The sequence below is a fragment of the Aulonocara stuartgranti genome, assembly GCF_965226115.1.
Source record: "Aulonocara stuartgranti genome assembly, chromosome: 4".
NCBI classification, from domain to species: Eukaryota; Metazoa; Chordata; class Actinopteri; order Cichliformes; family Cichlidae; genus Aulonocara; species Aulonocara stuartgranti.
This window is the reverse complement of record NC_138942.1, coordinates 17,782,007-17,798,107: the sequence shown is the minus strand read 5'-3', so window position 1 is coordinate 17,798,107 and position 16,101 is coordinate 17,782,007. Positions and strand designations below refer to the sequence as shown.

The 16,101-nt window shown below is 38.7% G+C and overlaps 2 protein-coding genes across 5 annotated transcripts; both read right to left on the bottom strand.

The window, feature by feature from the left end:
- Positions 1 to 5,125: 5,125 nt before the first annotated feature.
- Positions 5,126 to 7,088, bottom strand: LOC309704272 (uncharacterized protein). 2 transcript variants are annotated; one of them, XM_082529331.1, is made up of 4 exons: positions 6,994 to 7,088; positions 6,558 to 6,881; positions 6,002 to 6,138; positions 5,126 to 5,783 (listed from the first exon to the last, which is right to left on the bottom strand). In XM_082529331.1, exons 1-4 carry the CDS (start codon positions 7,055 to 7,057, stop codon positions 5,697 to 5,699), a joined length of 612 nt encoding a protein of 203 aa, XP_082385457.1. In that variant the 5' UTR covers positions 7,058 to 7,088; the 3' UTR covers positions 5,126 to 5,696. The 2 variants fall into 2 exon arrangements, with proteins under 2 accessions (XP_082385457.1, XP_082385456.1); XM_082529330.1 differs by having other exon boundaries at positions 6,979 to 7,086.
- Positions 7,089 to 12,672: 5,584 nt separating this feature from the next.
- On the bottom strand, positions 12,673 to 15,075 carry LOC309704224 (T-cell antigen CD7-like). Of its 3 annotated transcripts, none has more exons than XM_082529273.1 (4): positions 14,960 to 15,075; positions 14,000 to 14,323; positions 13,571 to 13,707; positions 12,673 to 13,200 (listed from the first exon to the last, which is right to left on the bottom strand). In XM_082529273.1, the coding sequence occupies exons 1-4, from the start codon at positions 15,024 to 15,026 to the stop codon at positions 13,150 to 13,152; spliced, it is 579 nt and encodes a 192-aa protein (XP_082385399.1). In that variant the 5' UTR covers positions 15,027 to 15,075; the 3' UTR covers positions 12,673 to 13,149. The 3 variants fall into 3 exon arrangements, with proteins under 3 accessions (XP_082385399.1, XP_082385398.1, XP_082385400.1); XM_082529272.1 differs by lacking the exon at positions 14,960 to 15,075 and adding an exon at positions 14,421 to 14,553; XM_082529274.1 differs by lacking the exon at positions 14,960 to 15,075 and adding an exon at positions 14,436 to 14,552.
- Positions 15,076 to 16,101: the final 1,026 nt, after the last annotated feature.

Sequence of the window (16,101 nt, the reverse complement as noted above, 5' to 3'; positions counted from 1 at the left end):
ATGACATGGTGTGGTTACACACACACACACACACACACACACACACACCAGTCTACAACACTATGTTTAGACCATTTTTTTTTGTTTGTCTGTGATCTCAGCCTTGCTCTCTGCTTCTATTTGCCCCACAGCAAGCTTCAGTTTCACCAATAAATCAGCTTAAAGCTGCTCCAGTCTACCTGCTTTGGCTGCTTTTGGCTGCTTCATCACTGCCAAGTTATCTCAGCAGCACAGCTAGGATGCAGCGTAAAACGTAAATAATAACCAAATGTAAGATGTTAATAAAATGACATGAAACTTTGACACAGACATTGTTTTTGAATTCTGGTGTGTTACATCATCTCTTCCTTTAACAACACCCTGTAAGCATTTCAGAGCTGAGGAGAACAAATGAGGTAGTTCTTTATAATGCAGTGTTTTCCGTGGCTGACAGGTCCGGATGATAACAACACACATAGACTGCTGCTTTTATAACACTTGCAGAATGTGGTTTTGAAACCACAGCATCTTCTTCTTCCTCTTCTATATTTTTTGCTGTCTCCATCTTAAATTGTTTTCTTTTATTCAAAATTGAAATAAATGTATTACAAAATAATTAATAAACAGTTGTATCACATGTGAATTCAATACAAATTTCAAATATTTTAAAAAAGCATTAAAAATGCATTGTGCTTTATTACTTTCCACCATAATAACCCAAAACGACTGGTAAACACTGATGTGTTACGGTTAAATCACACGCGTCACATTATATGGCAGCCACTGTGTGCTAATTACTAAGAAAACATCTCCACCACAGTATACACCGACACAAAGAAGAATCAAATGTCACGGTGACAAGCTTTGCAGCTTTCCTGCCGAGCAGAATCGAGTCGAGCATCTGCAGCAGACACTTTGCCCCAGCTTTCCTGGTTATACGATTGAACACGCACATGCTGCATCAGCACAATCAGATAGTGTAAAACCCACACTGCTGGATGTGTAGCTGCTTAATAATGAGTAAATTGTTTTTCTTATTCAGAATCAGAGGAAAACTAATAACAGTGAGTATAAAATTATGATTATACACATTGAATTTTTTTTTAAAAAGATCATATTTATGTTGATATTTACAAAACTGGCTGGGCCTCCTCTGGTGTTAGGCCAAAGCCACATCCTGCTACTGAACTTGAGTTCCAGGTGAGTGTTATCGAGGCTGGATCTGTGGGTTCACAGCTGATGCACAAATGAGAGAGCGTTAACTTGAAAACATGGAAAACACCGATCCGAGTGCTATTTTCAGCCACACAGTGCAAATCCAAACCATTCACCCTTCAACACCTGCCTACACATCTTAAAAAAAAACACCGAGTGAATGTCACCGGTTTCCACTATTACCCTAATTACAGAAAACAGCTTCTGACAAAATGCTGAAGGAAAAAACAAAAAGCACGAGAAGTGAGTAACGAGTTACGTGTCTACAGTTCTTTTATTCCTCAGCGTCTGATCAACAGCTCAGACTCTGAAACCTGAAAGGGAAGTGGGAAGGAGGTTATGTTAAAGCAGACTGTCTGCAGATGGAGCTTCAAGCCGTTTTTGTTTTTTTGTAAACACCCACTGGCAGTGTAACACTGCAGCAGATTATTATCTGTTACTGATGTTTTCAGTATTTTAGGACTTCAGGTTTAGAACACATGCTGTTTCCTGTTACAGGTTATGACAGGTACAAAAACCGCCGCAGTTGCTCAATAACAAATTTTTTGTACTTGTGCAAATCTGCCTGAATTCATCCACACTAGTGAACAAGACGGAAGATTGTATTTTTTATTTTTTATTTTTTTTGTAAAGGCCATATGAAACTGTGGTGGAGGGTGCTCTCGGGTTCTTGGCTCTAACTTGTTTTTCTTCGAGCAGTCTCAGTTTCCGTCTCAGGCTCACCTCAAAAAGCATGTTTTCCACACCTCGCTGGACTTCTTGAAAGTGGTCTGCCTGTAAACACACACACGCACGCACACACACAACAGCTTCCACGAGCATACATTGACATTTAACCCACAATCACTTAAACCCAAATTCACACTTGCAGGCTTTGGCTGCCCTTTCATGCTTCAGAGGCAGACTCGTTTTGTGACCACAGTCATGCTACACAACTACATCCAACTTATAGCGCTTGCACAATAGTGCCAGATGAGATGCTTTCTTTTGTTTTTCTTAGGTTATTGTTGACTCATAAGGCACATCTCATCCCTGTGCTTAAGTAAAACTTGTCTTGACTTATTTTGTTTAAAGTGCCACTTCAGTTACAGTGCTTGAAAATCCACCGCTTGCTTAAGAGAACACATGCACTGGCTTGACTCAATGCTGGCAATAAATTATCATGCTGAAGTTTACAAATGGCTGTTTTTTCTTTATTTGGTTTGAGGTTAACTTTAATTTTCTAGGATTTAATACTCTGAATACTGATTTATCCTCGAATAATAAATGAATAGTGGGAGAGGCATTAAAATAAGAAAAAAGTTGGAAAAAAAACACGTTTGATTTGATTTGGGATGTCAGTGACTGAAGACGGGTTTAAATTCAAGCCATGGGACAGTTGTAAAATAGTTATGAAATTATTCAAACCTGTATGGCAAGTTGAGCGCTGTGAAGGCAATTTTAGAGATTTTAAAGATTTACCTAAGGATGGTGTAGTTAACGTCTAGTCATTTCTTCAGGTGCCCACGTTATCCTGCATTCTTATACCACTTCATTGCACACTGCAAGTCTGAGCATAAACTGAGCTCCGTTTTGCATTAGACCGTGATGCCTGCAGTGGTGTGAAAAAGTGTTTGCCCACTTCCCGATTTTCTTTTTTTTTGTATGTTTATCACACTTAAATATTTCAGTTTGTTAACACAAGTAAACACAAAATGCACTTTCTAAAGGAAGGTGTTTATTAGTAAGGGGGGAAAAAATCCAAACTTACATGGCTTGGAAAGATGAGTTCAATTTCTCTAGCCGAACCCAGGCCTGATTACTGCCACACCTGTTCTCAATCAAGAAATCACTTAACTAGGACCTGCCTTACAAAGTAGAGAAGACCAAAAGATCCTCAAAATCCAGACGTCATGCCGCGATCCAAGGAAATTCAGGAACAAATGAGAAACAAAGTAACTGAGATCTCTCAGTCTGGAATAGGTTATAAAGCCATTTCTAAAGCTGTGGGACTCCAGTTAACCACAGTGAGAGCCATTATCCACAACTGGCAAAAACATGGACCAGTGAAGAAGCTTCCCCGGCAGACCAAAATGACCCCAAGAGTGCAGCAACGACTCATCCAAGATATCTCAACAGATCCCAAACCAACATTCAAAGAACTGCAGGCCTCACTTGTCTCAGTTAAGGTCAGTTTTCATGAATCCACAAAAAGAGAGACGCTGGGGAAAAAATGGCCTGCATGACAGATTTCCAAGACTAAACCACTGCTGAGCAAAAGGAACATAAAGGCTCATCTCAGTTTTGTCAGAAAACATTTTTATAATTTCCAGAACTTTTTTGGAAAAATACTCTGACGACACAAAAGTTTTTGGGAGGTGTGTTTCCCATTACATCTGGCGTAAAAGTAAAACAGCATTTTCAAAAAGGAACATCATCAACATCATACTGACGGTAAAATACGGTGGTGGTAGTGTGATGAGCTGGGGCTGTTTTTCTGCCTCAGGACCTGGAAAACCATGAATTCTGCCGTCTACCAAAACATCCTGGAGGAGAATGTCCAGCATCTGTTGATGACCTCGAATTAAAGCGCACTTAGCTTCTGCAGCAGGACAATGATCCAAAACACACGAAAAAGTCCCTGGATGGCTTACAAAACTAAATGAAGACTTTGGAGTGGCTTAGTGAAAGTCCTGGCCTGAATCCGACTGAGATGCTGTGGCAACACCACAGCATCTCAAGTGGAAACCCTCCACTGTGGCTGAGTGGGGCAAAATTCCTCCACAGAGCTGTAAAAGGCTCATTGCCAGTTATCGCAAATGCTTGATTAAAGCTGTTGCTGTTCAGGCTGGAACAACCAGTTATCAGGTTAGGAGAGGGCAATGACTTATTCACACTGGGCCATGTAGGTTTGCCCCCCCCTTTCATAATAAACACTTTCATTTAGAAACTGCGTTGTGTTTACTCGCATTATCTTTTTCTAATATGTAAATGTGTTTGATGATCTGAAAAGTATGACAAATACTTCCCCAAAAAAAGTAAATCAAGAAGGGGGCAAACACTTCTTCACACCACTGCACAGTAAGATACTGTAATATGTGTAAACAGTAAATTACTGTAAATGCCAAAGGAGTGTGGGAAAGTACCTGCTCACTACTGTGATTCCATTCACCGTGGTAACCTGGCTGAGAAAAAATGGCCAATGAGAGAGAAGATTTCTTTTAAAATACTAAAAGGTTGGTATAAAGTATTATTGTTATTCATTTACATGTATCTGAGACATTTGTAAGTGCCCTGTCCTCTGACTTGTTTTGTTGCCCTCTGCCTTGCAGTCTGTGACTATAAAGTAAGCAGGGAGAAAAAAAGTTTTCATGTGGTATTTTGATTAGATTTTTTTCCTCTCAGGGTTGTGGTAGAGAGGGTTTCACAACATCTGATTTTTTTTTAATTACTGTAAATGAAAAATACAGTATGTTACTGAAAATACTTTTTACAGTAAGTTACTGACATCCAGCTGCCTGTAAGTTAGGAAATTACTTTAACATTTATAGCAACCCTTGGTAATTTTTTAGTTATTTAATTTTTTTAAATTTTTAAATTAACAACCATTTAGAAAAATGACGTTGGTTGTATTATAAATCTTTTACAGTGGAAATGAACACAAGCTTTAAGAGCTAAAGTGTTACTTCTTTGGGATATGATGGAAACATTTTTAAAATTATAACAGTTTTTATCGTCCTAGCATTGCATTAGTTTGACTAGTTTTTTGACTAGTCCTGTTGTTAAAATCACGCTAATGTATGAAGACATGTAGACATTGCACACCAACATATCTGGTGCTGTATTAACACGTGGTAACACTGTTGTATTATGCTGTGAGTTTGTACTGCTGTTGTAATCTCAGTGCCACGTCTTACTAAAAATAAATAAATAAAAACTAACTAGATTCATATGGATGGCAGATAGTTTATTAAGATGAAAATACACAGTATTTTACAAGACATTCGTGTCTTCATTTACACTAACTGTTTTCTGGCTTATTTCCCTCTTCAGATACTGGAAAAATCAACACATGTACACAAACACATATAAATTCAATTCATTCAGTCCACCCCACCCCAAGTGAATGTCCCACCCACCCTGCCTCACACTGCAGCGACTGTACACCCCAAAGACATCACATATTGCATTAAATTATATATATATATTTTAAAAACGTTTAGTAAAAAAAGCAAAGTTTTTGAAAAACTGACAACAACGATTAACATATTTACAGTTACAAACAAAAAAAACAACCTCTCCGCCTCCGTCTGGGTACATCCCAAAATACCACTGACAAGCCTCAATGTTGACAATCCTCTTATAAAGATTACAAATAATCTACAGAGCAAGTGTTTTTGTGTTGCACCATTTTACCTCACTGTTGCTCTTTAACAGACACCCACACAGGGCATGAAGCGTGAGAACAGACCGAGCTTACACCACAGTGGTGCCGAGAGTTCACGGAGTTTGGCGTCGACTCTTCAGCGCCTGATTGTGCCGCGCATATCCTCGTAAACATCGTTGACCGGGACTTGTCTTTTTTTCACTGTGCTGCGCAAGGGCTTGGTCTGGGAGGGAAAAGACAATGCCGACTGTTATTTGCAGGTCACGTTAAGCGATTTGATTATTATTCGCTGAATTTTGTGAAGCTTGTTGTTGCTGAGATTTCAGTCTCTCTTCATCTTTGTAACAATACAATTTCTAAAGAGGAATTGTATGATTATACGACTAATGATGTTTTAACATTTACACACAAACACAGATGCTGTCACATCAAAGCACATACCTTGATGATGATCCATATGAGGAAGACCGTGAGGACGACAATGAGCACAGCAGCACAGATGACCACAGAGACCAGGACCAGGTCACCCTGGGACTGCCCAGTGCACACAGGCCGTGGACTTGGTGCTGGTCCGCTTTCTAGAAATTATATTCATATGTTATTAAATTGTTTTTAGTGTAAAGTTGTAAATATTTCTGTTTCATTAGGATTTTTCCCTCCATCTGTATTTTTTCATTCTGACATCACAAATTTAAAAAAAAAATAATTCAGAGAAATCAAATTTAGAGCCACACAAAAGCAGAAACGCTCCATTTCTGTAACAACAGTCTGTTTAAAAATGAAACACTTTCTGCCTCTAATATAAATAACAATAAATATAAACAGTCTGATATTGATTGATCACATGAGTGATTAGTTCTACATCTTCCTCTACAATACTTTGGTGGATTTTGTTGTAAAGCACATGTTGAACTCTTACATGGTTTTTGTATAACATAAATGTCCAGTGGAAAACTTTCAGCTCTATATAAGCTCTAAATAAATTGTTCAGACTCACCTGTCACCACCAGCAGCACAGACCCATTGCCTCTTGAGGTTTTGAGCTCATAGTTGCTGATCACTTTGTACACGCACCAGTACGGTCCTGTATCATCCAGGGTCAAGTTTTTGAGGAGAATATCCACATTGGTGACTTGCCCATGAAACTGAAGTCTGTCAGTAAATTTTTGGTTAATAGTAGGTTTTTTTGAATCTGTCAAAAAAAAAATTTCCTCCTCCTCATTGAGGCCTCTCTTCAAATACAGCATCTCCTGATTGGAAGCACTTTTGCACTGGATGGTGACTTGCTTTCCAACTTTTATCCGTATCACCTCATAACCATCTGCATAAAAAAAGACAATACTTACAATCATATCTCACAATACAGTTTGGTCAACATGAATGAACTCTTCCTCCTTACATCATTTACTGTAACACACCTGTCTCAGCCTTACCTGCAGCAGTCCTAGCTGTGCCATAGAAGCAAAGGATGAGAATGAAGAGGCAGACAGCAGACATGCTGACAGTCAGTGTCACTGAAGGCTCAGTCAAAGTCTAACTATTCAACAGGAAATGTGTGCATGTTTTTACCACAGCGCCTGACACACTTCTTGAAAGCAACACGTGACGTAGTGGTAACAGTGAGTGAAAATGAAAATATAAGCACCGTGCATTCATTATCACTGGCAGAGCATTAAAGCCACCTTTAATCTGAGGTCAAACCAATTTAGCATTTTAAACTTCTCTGGTTTTCAGGCGGGGTATTGTCACTGCTTCATATGTTTTAGGAGCTTGCAGTTGCTCAAAGGGGGGAAAGATGCAACAGGACAAAGACACCTGACAAACAAATACATTAATATGCTTTTCTGCAAAAATAAAGAGCTTTTATTTAATGATAAAATTCCTCAGCTCCTCGGGTCACTATAAATGTGTGTGATCTGAATGAAAACGAAACTGTTCTACATCAAACATTTCTTAAGTATTGTCTCTGGGTGATATAGACTATGTATGTTTATGCAGTGTGCACAAATCGTGTCAAAGTAGGCCAGGATATTGTCAACAGAGGCTGGAGGGCCATTTTTAGAACACTTACATCGCCCCCTAGCAGCAGAAAAACAGATATTTGGTGTTAACCACAGACTACTGCAGACTGATGTTTATCTTGTGAAGTTTTCACAGCCCTCTGAGTACTTAGCAGGAACTAAGCTCACTGCACAATTCAGCAGCTCATCAAGCCACCTTTTAAAACACTAACTTGAATTAATTGTTTCCTGTATGACTGTATCAGTATTGCATATTGTTGTGGAGGGATTTTGGCCCACTGTTTTTTGCAGTGTAGCTTCAGTTCACTGAGGTTTGTAGACATTTGTTTATGTACAGCAGTCTGAATTTCCCACTAAGCATTTTGATAAGCTTGAGGTCTGAACTCTTACTGGCTCATTCCAGTAGCACTGTTTTCTTTTTAAGTCATTCTGCTTTACATTCTTCCTACTGCATGATATCATTTCAGACGAGCCTTAACAGTCAGACACATGGCCTCACATTTGACTCTAGAATACTTTAGTATACAGAAGAGTTCATGGTTGACTCAGAACAACCAAACCCAAGTCATCACCCCTTCAACAACATGCTTTGTTAAAGATGCAACTTTGCAAACCTGAGCCATGCTGTCACGTTCATTTTACATAGAAGAGACCCTGGCAACCATTTAACACAGGTCATGCTACTGTTAGTGCTTGCTTTCTTTGCAGTTTCTCTGAGCATTGCACAGTCTGACCTTGAGATGAATTCATTGGGAAATCCACTCCAGGAAAAACAATTAATGTGTGCTTCAGATTTCACTAGTGCTTGCCTGGTGGAAGCATCCTCTTTCATCAGTCTGTCATAAACTCCCTGCCTGCTTGCAATCAGCCTTTACTTTACTACCATCTTGTGGCTGCAGTTGCTATAGTCACAGGAAGCAGGCTTGTCTTTGACCCTACTGAGATCCACAGGGCGTCCCGTCAACAAAGGCTTAAGCTTTTCAAGCTGAGATGCAAGCAGGTTTTTTTCTGCTTGCTTTGCACGTGCACATTGTGGATCAACCTCTGGTCCTTGATGGGAGACAAGTGGCTGCTGGCTCTGACTTCACAGCCTAAAGGGGAGTGTCACAGTTAGTGCAAAAGACTCAAAAGCTCTACAAGACTTTAATTAAGACTTCTGTATTCATAACAAGTAAGAATTTATTGCTAATATTACATAATAATATTATCAAAATATTACCAAAGCTGCTGTCCAAACAGTGGTTTTCAAGTCTTTTTCTTTTTGTCAGTTTAAGGCCAATTACCACAGGGTGGTATGACAGGTAAGATTGACTGTTCTCACGGGTTGCTGGCACATGTTCACTGAGGTTACTTTCATGGGTGTATTCCCAGATGTATTTACTGGGAATGCTTTTCTTCTGCTACTCAGGCTCCAGGTACAGACAAAGTCTCTCCAAATCCACATGTGATTATGTCTTCGTGAGTGCAAAAGCAAGAACAAGTGATTAAAACGAGTCTGAAAGCTGAACTTTTACGAGCCATGGAGACAACCCTGTTAAAACCTCTGCAAAAAACTTCCACCCAGATAGAAATCCACAAATGTTTCTTTTGTTTAATAAGCAGGGAGATTTAAGAACTGCACACATTCATATCCACGGATGACTTCATGGGTATCATAAAGAATGAGTTAATGGTAAAAACGCCACTGCAATTATTTTTGTCCCTCAAGTCTGCTTTGGTCAGGTTTCCCCTGCGTCTTTGTTTGAATTCCTGATAAACGACTTTAAACAAAAATAACAAGAATTTCATGTTTTATTAGAAAAGCAAGCAACTTTAAAAGACAGGGACTGACTCTAAAAGAAAAAAGAAATACATCTCAACAATGAAACAGATTCGTGAACAACACAGGGTCAGATACATAATTAAATCAAATGTCCATCTGAACAGGAACATCTTTGGCTGTTTTGTGTTTTTTTAAAGTTACCTCTAAATCATAAAAACCAAGCTAAGTTTTTCTTTTCTTTTCTTTCCTTTTCTTTTCTTTTTTGAGCCACTACCCCAAAAGGCCCAATCTCGATCTGTCCTAAAATGAGTCCTTGTGTTTCCTTACTGAACTTATGCATAAACTTTATGCCTTCAGTATGTATCTACAATGTAGAAAGTAGTAAAATAAAGAAAATACATTGAATGAGAAAGTGTATCTAAAGTTGGTTTGGTTTCTGGATTACTTAAGATCTCAGACGTTTTCAGCGCATCATGACACGAGTGGTGCACACGGGGACTGACACAACCAAGTGGTTTCTTGAGTAATGATTTCAACATGTGGCAAACCCCTGACTTTCTCTGTCTATGTGTGGTTTGGATCACATAATTATTATCACTGGTTTTCGTTTCTACTAGACATGGACCAGCGAACTTGGCTTGCAAGCTGGATCCTACCATAGATAACAACACCAACACTTTCTCTCCAGGCTGGACACTTCTGTTACAGTTTTTTTTGTTTTCATCATAATGAGCCTTTATCTTAGTCTGTGCATGCGTCATATTTTCCTGTGCTAACTGACATGCAAAGTGGAGTCTCTCGCGAAGACTGCTAACCTAATCGAGAGGAAGTTAAGGAAAGTTATTCCTTGGTCAGAATTTTGGGAGCCCAAAGGTAGAAAACAACTTAATCAGGTCCTTTATAACAGTTTTGGCTTGTAGTGTACATAATGGGACAGCTTTTGGGAATCTTTTCACTGAGCACCTAGCCATAAATGTTTGAACAATATCAACAACATCATCAAATTTACACGATCGCTCAAGAGTAACCACACAAATAGGGAACACACTTGACACAGGGAAAACTCTCCCACCAGCCGAGTCATTTCCCAGAATAAATGAGACTCCTTTAATCAGTAACTGGTAGGTCACGATGACCTTCACTCTATTGCTATGGGTGAATCTCATACCAATACGTCTGAGTTACAAGCAGTTTTATCCAACAATGGCAGGACAGTGTGCAACATAAATGACTGATGCACACCTGTCAGACCTGTTGAATAGAGAAATCACCTAAACAAAAGCTGTCTGACAAAGTGAGATAGGCTCAAAGATTGAAAAAATCAACACATCATGCCACAATCTAAAGAAACAAATGAGACACAAAGAGACTGATGTCTATCAGCCTGGAACGGGTTCCAAAGCCATTTCTAAGGTTCTGGACTCCAGAGAACTACGGTGAGAGCCATTATGCACAAATGGGAAAGACCTGGAACAGCAGTGCATCGTCCCAGGAGTGGTCAACCTACTAAGATTATTCCTCACTGGGCTCAGTTAGGTCAGAGTTCACAATTCAACAATAAGAAAGAGACTGGGCAAAAATGGCATCTACTGGAGGATTCCAAAGAGAGAACCACCGCTGAGCAAAAACATCAAAGGTTCGTCTCATATTTGCCAAAAAACCATCTTGTTGATCCCCAAGACTTTTGGATATTCTGTGGACTGACGCTATTTGAACGTTTTGCATCTTGTTACATCCGGTGTCAAATTAACAGCATTTCATAAAAGGAACATCTTGCCACCAGTCAAACATGGTGGTGGTAGTGTGATGGTCTGACGCTGCTTTGCTGCTTCAGGATCTCAGTAAGTTGCTGTAATTGATGAAACCATAAATTCTGCTCTCTGCCTGAAAAGATTATTTCTGGCTATCAGTTTTAAAAAGAACAAAACAAAAAGGTTTTGGAATGGCTTAATCAAAATCTGGACTTAAATTAGATTGAGATGTTTTGGCATGATCAGCCAGGACCTTCATAACCAAAAATCATTTCAACGTGGCTGAATTAAAACAATTCCTGCACAATACGGTTACTGTCACATATTTCAGGTTGGTTTGGATGGATTTTTTCCTTTAATTAAATAGATCATCATTGAAAAACTGCATTAAATGTTTGTCTTTGTCTATTACTAAAATTTATTTGAGGATCTTAAATAACATACGTGTGAGAAATATGCATAAACCTAAGAAACCAGGAAGTGGGCATACATTTTCACAGTATTGCAGACCACAAAAAACCAAAAAAACCCCAGAGGTCCTCATTCTTTTTAACGCTGGTCTGTTTAATGCTTGCAGACTTGCTGAAATGAAACTCATTAGATGAAACACAGTGACATCCTCTACAATACTTATATTTTCTTGTAAGCCCCTGTGTTGAAATCCTACTTGGTTTTTGGACAAAGAAAAGGTCTGGGGGAATATGTTCAGCTCAAAAGGTCTCTCTAGAAGAATAAATGAACGAATGAGGCTCCCCTGTCACCACGAGGAGCACAGACCCTGAGCTTCTTGTGGTTTTAACTGCATAGTTCCTCTCAGTTATTTTGTACACGCACCTGCACAGTCCTGTATCTTTTAGGGTCATCTTTTTTTTGATGGGGAATTTCCCATGAAGCTGGAGTCTTTCAGTAAATTTTTGGTTAATTGCAGATTTTTGTGTAAATCAGTGAAAAAATGTCCTCTTCCTCATTGAAGCCTCTCTGTGAAGGCTCTGCGCTGGCAGACCTTCACAGAGAGGAGGAGGGACCAAACGCAGACACTTAGAACAAATTATAATTTAACAAGAGGTGAGCCTTTATTTGTGGCTGGGGAAAAGGTACAAAACAAAAGGCAGATGGAAAAATGTGGATTCATTGTAACTTTCTGTCAAGTAGTCACACTGTTCTGATGGCAAAGGCAATAATGGGGGAGCTACTCATTACTGAGTTCAGATCTCAGATATGTAAAGTCCACAGAAAATCGAATTCCTCAAAGAAAAACCACTTTTGGTTTCACTGCTTTTTTCACAAAGCACATCACGTTGCAAAACCAGACACTGACTTTAGCTGTAGTCAAAATATACGCAAGTGACAATAAATATCTTTAACTCCAACTTCCAGGTCAGACACTTCAAATTACAAATGTATGTGATGCACATGGACACAGATTATGTCTCATTAAACCTCTAAAATATTATCATTGGGTTATTCGGACTATGTTTAGAAAGTCTACAAATCATGCTGGTAGGATGACAGTAGTTCAGTGTCTGAGTCTCCATTTGGGTCAGGTTTGATTTCTTGGTTTAAAAAAAAGCAACCAGATTACATTTTATTCAATTAAATATTTATTTTCCATAAACCACAATTATTCAACTTACATAGTTTCCCCTCATTATTTCCCCCCACTCACAGTTGCTCTGAGCCCAACAGAGGGACCCAGGCCACAATCTGAAAACCGCTGATTTACAAAATTAATTATCCACAATCATTTATATGTAAAAAAAAAACATGAAATTCAAACCGTGAAAGTGACATGAATTTAAACATGTTCATGTCAGTTCAATAATTAAAAAAAGAAAACACAATATTTGAGCTTAACTGTGATGGAGTTATATATCATCTATTTTCATACAAAGCATTTCTAAATATTCTGCAGCGTCAGTGCCAGTGGTTCTTTTGTTGTACTTTTACGTTCTAATTCACTGTTACCCATCTTTCTCTGAGACACATACAAGCACCGAGGAGTGAAAATAGACTGAGTTACCACAAAGCTTGATCTTCAGCACTCTGGTGCAGAGTTTAAATGGTCTCATCTCGTCTTCTTCTTACTTTGTTGTGCAAGCGGTTGTTCTGGAAGAAAAACATATAGTGAATTGTGGGGCTGTTGTACATTATTATACTATGATTATTAATATAACCACAAATGGTCTGTGCAAGCTCTGTTTGCTGAGGTTCTCTCTTTTCCTCTTTTTTTGTCATTAGTCTATCTTCCTAAAAGATAATGTCTGGCCAGCAATTTTTTATACATTTGGTGGTCAGACATGTTGTAAAATTGGGCAATGCAAAAAAAGAAAAGAAAAGAAAGAAAAAAATCAGCTTTAATATGAAATTTGTTTCTGGCATGTTGCTGGTCCAGCTGTACAGTCATTTATTGTAATACGTTATTATTCTATTACAGTGATGTGTGGTTCTACTTCTGTGGTTTTAGACATGCTTATACCTTGATGACGATCCAGATGAGAGAGGCGATGAGGATGACAATCAGCACACCAGCACAGATCACCACATAGACCAGGACCATGGGCGTGTCACCCTGTGATTGGTCACACTTAGGCACTGTAGGTGAAGGTCTGTTTTCTAGAAAATATATTTAGATATTACTTCAGTGTTTTTATTGTGAAGTTGCAATTAAGTCTGTCTGTAAAATATCTGTCCACTTCTATTTTTATGTTCCTACGAATACAGCAAATACATTTTGACAGCACTGCCGGCCACACAAAAGAAGAAGTGCTCAGTTTCTGTAAAACAATTTAAGAACATGTGTGAACTTACTGACTCACTCACTTGGTGGATTGTTGCACATATTGTACTCCTGCACAGCTTTTGAATAAAACAAACAAACAAACAAACAAAAAACACTCAGACTCACCTGTCACCACCAGCAGCACAGACCCATTGCCTCTTGAGGTTTTGAGCTCATAGTTGCTGCTCACTATGTACACGCACCAGTACGGTCCTGTATCATCCAGGGTCAAGTTTTTGAGGAGAATATCCACATTGGGGACTTGCCCATGAAACTGAAGTCTGTCAGTAAATTTTTGGTTAATAGTAGGTTTTTTTGAATCTGTCAAATAAAAAATGTCCTCCTCCTCATTGAGGCCTCTCTTCAAATACAGCATCTCCTGACTGGAAGCACTTTTGCACTGGATGGTGACTTGCTTTCCAACTTTTATCCGTATCACCTCATAACCATCTGCATAAAAAAAGACAACACTTACAATCATATCTCACAATACAGTTTGGTCAACATGAATGAACTCTTCCTCCTTACATCATTTACTGTAACACACCTGTCTCAGCCTTACCTGCAGCAGTCCTAGCTGTGCCATAGAGGCAAAGGATGAGAATGAAGAGGCAGACAGCAGACATGCTGACAGTCAGTGTCACTGAAGGCTCAGTCAAAGTCTAACTATTCAACAGGAAATGTGTGCATGTTTTACCCACACCACCTGACATCATTTCTAAAAATACTTTTCATACACAACAGTGTTTGTGGGTAGATTTGTTACATATGTTGTCAGTGGCAGGTCATTAAAATAAGACTGAAGATCCGATTGGTTACACTAGAAGTGAAAGTGGATGTTAGGCTGTCTGTGCTTTTCTTTTGTGCTTTTTACTTGTTAATTTTTTAGAGATTTGGGACATTTTTTAGAGTTTGGAGTAAAGCAAAAGGCCAAAAAAGGAGAAACAGTGTCATGTAGTGATAGAAGCACAAAACAGGTTTCATGCCATTCTTTCAGTTTTCACACAAGGAAAGCAGTTCACTGGCTCAACACAGCTCTACCCAAAGAAAGGCATTAGGCAACTCTTGAGTAAAAGTCAGTCTTACCTGCTCTGCTTGGGGCTCCAAAAGAGAGACAGAGGAGGGTTATCAGCTGTAACCAAACGACAGACATGTTGACACTGATAGTTATGTTTCACACAAAATCTAATTCCTTAAAGAAAAACTGCTTTTGGTTTCACTGCACGTGACATTGTGAATCAGATATTAACTGGTTTCGCAAGTAAGCAAGAAAAAACAGACCAACTGATGGTTTTTTTCAATGTGTTATACTGAATTGCTCATACCTCATATTTGACATACATGAACACAGACCATGTTTCATTAAAGCTCTGAAAAATATCATCATTGAGTTATTTATGGGGTTTTATTTCTATAAATCATGCTGGAAGGAGTTTAGTGCCCACAGAGGAGCTTGTGCATCGCCCTCTAGTGGCACAAAAACTAACTTTGTTAACTTTGGCACAAGCAGTAATGCTGAATTAGAAGTCTTGCTTTCAAAATCTGAAAGTATTGTGCTAGCAAAGACCTGTTGATTCATCTGCTGTTCACTGAAATGGTCTCAGAGGATGGGTCGTTGTTAAGAAGTCATTTTTAAGAAAGTGAAACAGGGAGAAAAGGGTGACGTATGCCAAATTGCACAACAACTGGGCTGAAAATCTGCTTGAACAGGTCTTATGGATTAATGACTCCAAATTTGAGTGTACTGAGGTCAGGAGAGAAGTGCAACAGTGAGTGTTTTACAGTTATCTGTAAAAAACCGTCGAGGTTCTGTCTGGGCTGCATTTCAGCCAATGATGTTAGGGATTGATTGATCCAATCATGAACACATGAGATTTGTTTCATCATGCAGTACCACCTGGAAAGCATCTGATTGGCCTTCATTTTTCAGTATTCAAACTTGTTAGAATTATACAGTCTTGCCTGTTTGCCTTATTCATTCTATTTCAGTGTATGTTTGCACAGGTTTCAATGAATCACTGATTTCCCATTGTCCAAGGAAAATATAAAGAAATTAGTTTTCTATTAGCATTTTAGGTGAAATGTTGATAAGATCCTTTATTCTGGATTTATACGCACCAAATGTATGTTTTACAAATCATTCATTTAAAGAAAAAACAGACAAACATTACTCAGTCATAATTTGAAGACATGCTTGTAGTAGGTTTAATATTTTTGAAGTTGGTTAA

What these genes read in the sequence shown, in the direction of transcription:
- LOC309704272 (XM_082529330.1), bottom strand. Translation starts at nt 7,057, where the DNA reads ATGTCTGCTGTCTGCCTCTTCATTCTCATCCTTTGCTTCTATGGCACA. An exon ending in TGCAGGTAAGGCTGAGACAG is followed by an intron (nt 6,882 to 6,978) that starts GTGTGTTACAGT and finishes TTTTTTATGCAG; the next exon opens with ATGGTTATGAGGTGATACGG. An exon ending in TCATATGGATCATCATCAAG is followed by an intron (nt 5,784 to 6,001) that starts GTATGTGCTTTG and finishes TTTCCCTCCCAG; the next exon opens with ACCAAGCCCTTGCGCAGCAC.
- LOC309704224 (XM_082529272.1), bottom strand. Translation starts at nt 14,499, where the DNA reads ATGTCTGCTGTCTGCCTCTTCATTCTCATCCTTTGCCTCTATGGCACA. An exon ending in TGCAGGTAAGGCTGAGACAG is followed by an intron (nt 14,324 to 14,420) that starts GTGTGTTACAGT and finishes TTTTTTATGCAG; the next exon opens with ATGGTTATGAGGTGATACGG. An exon ending in TCATCTGGATCGTCATCAAG is followed by an intron (nt 13,201 to 13,570) that starts GTATAAGCATGT and finishes TTTTTCTTCCAG; the next exon opens with AACAACCGCTTGCACAACAA.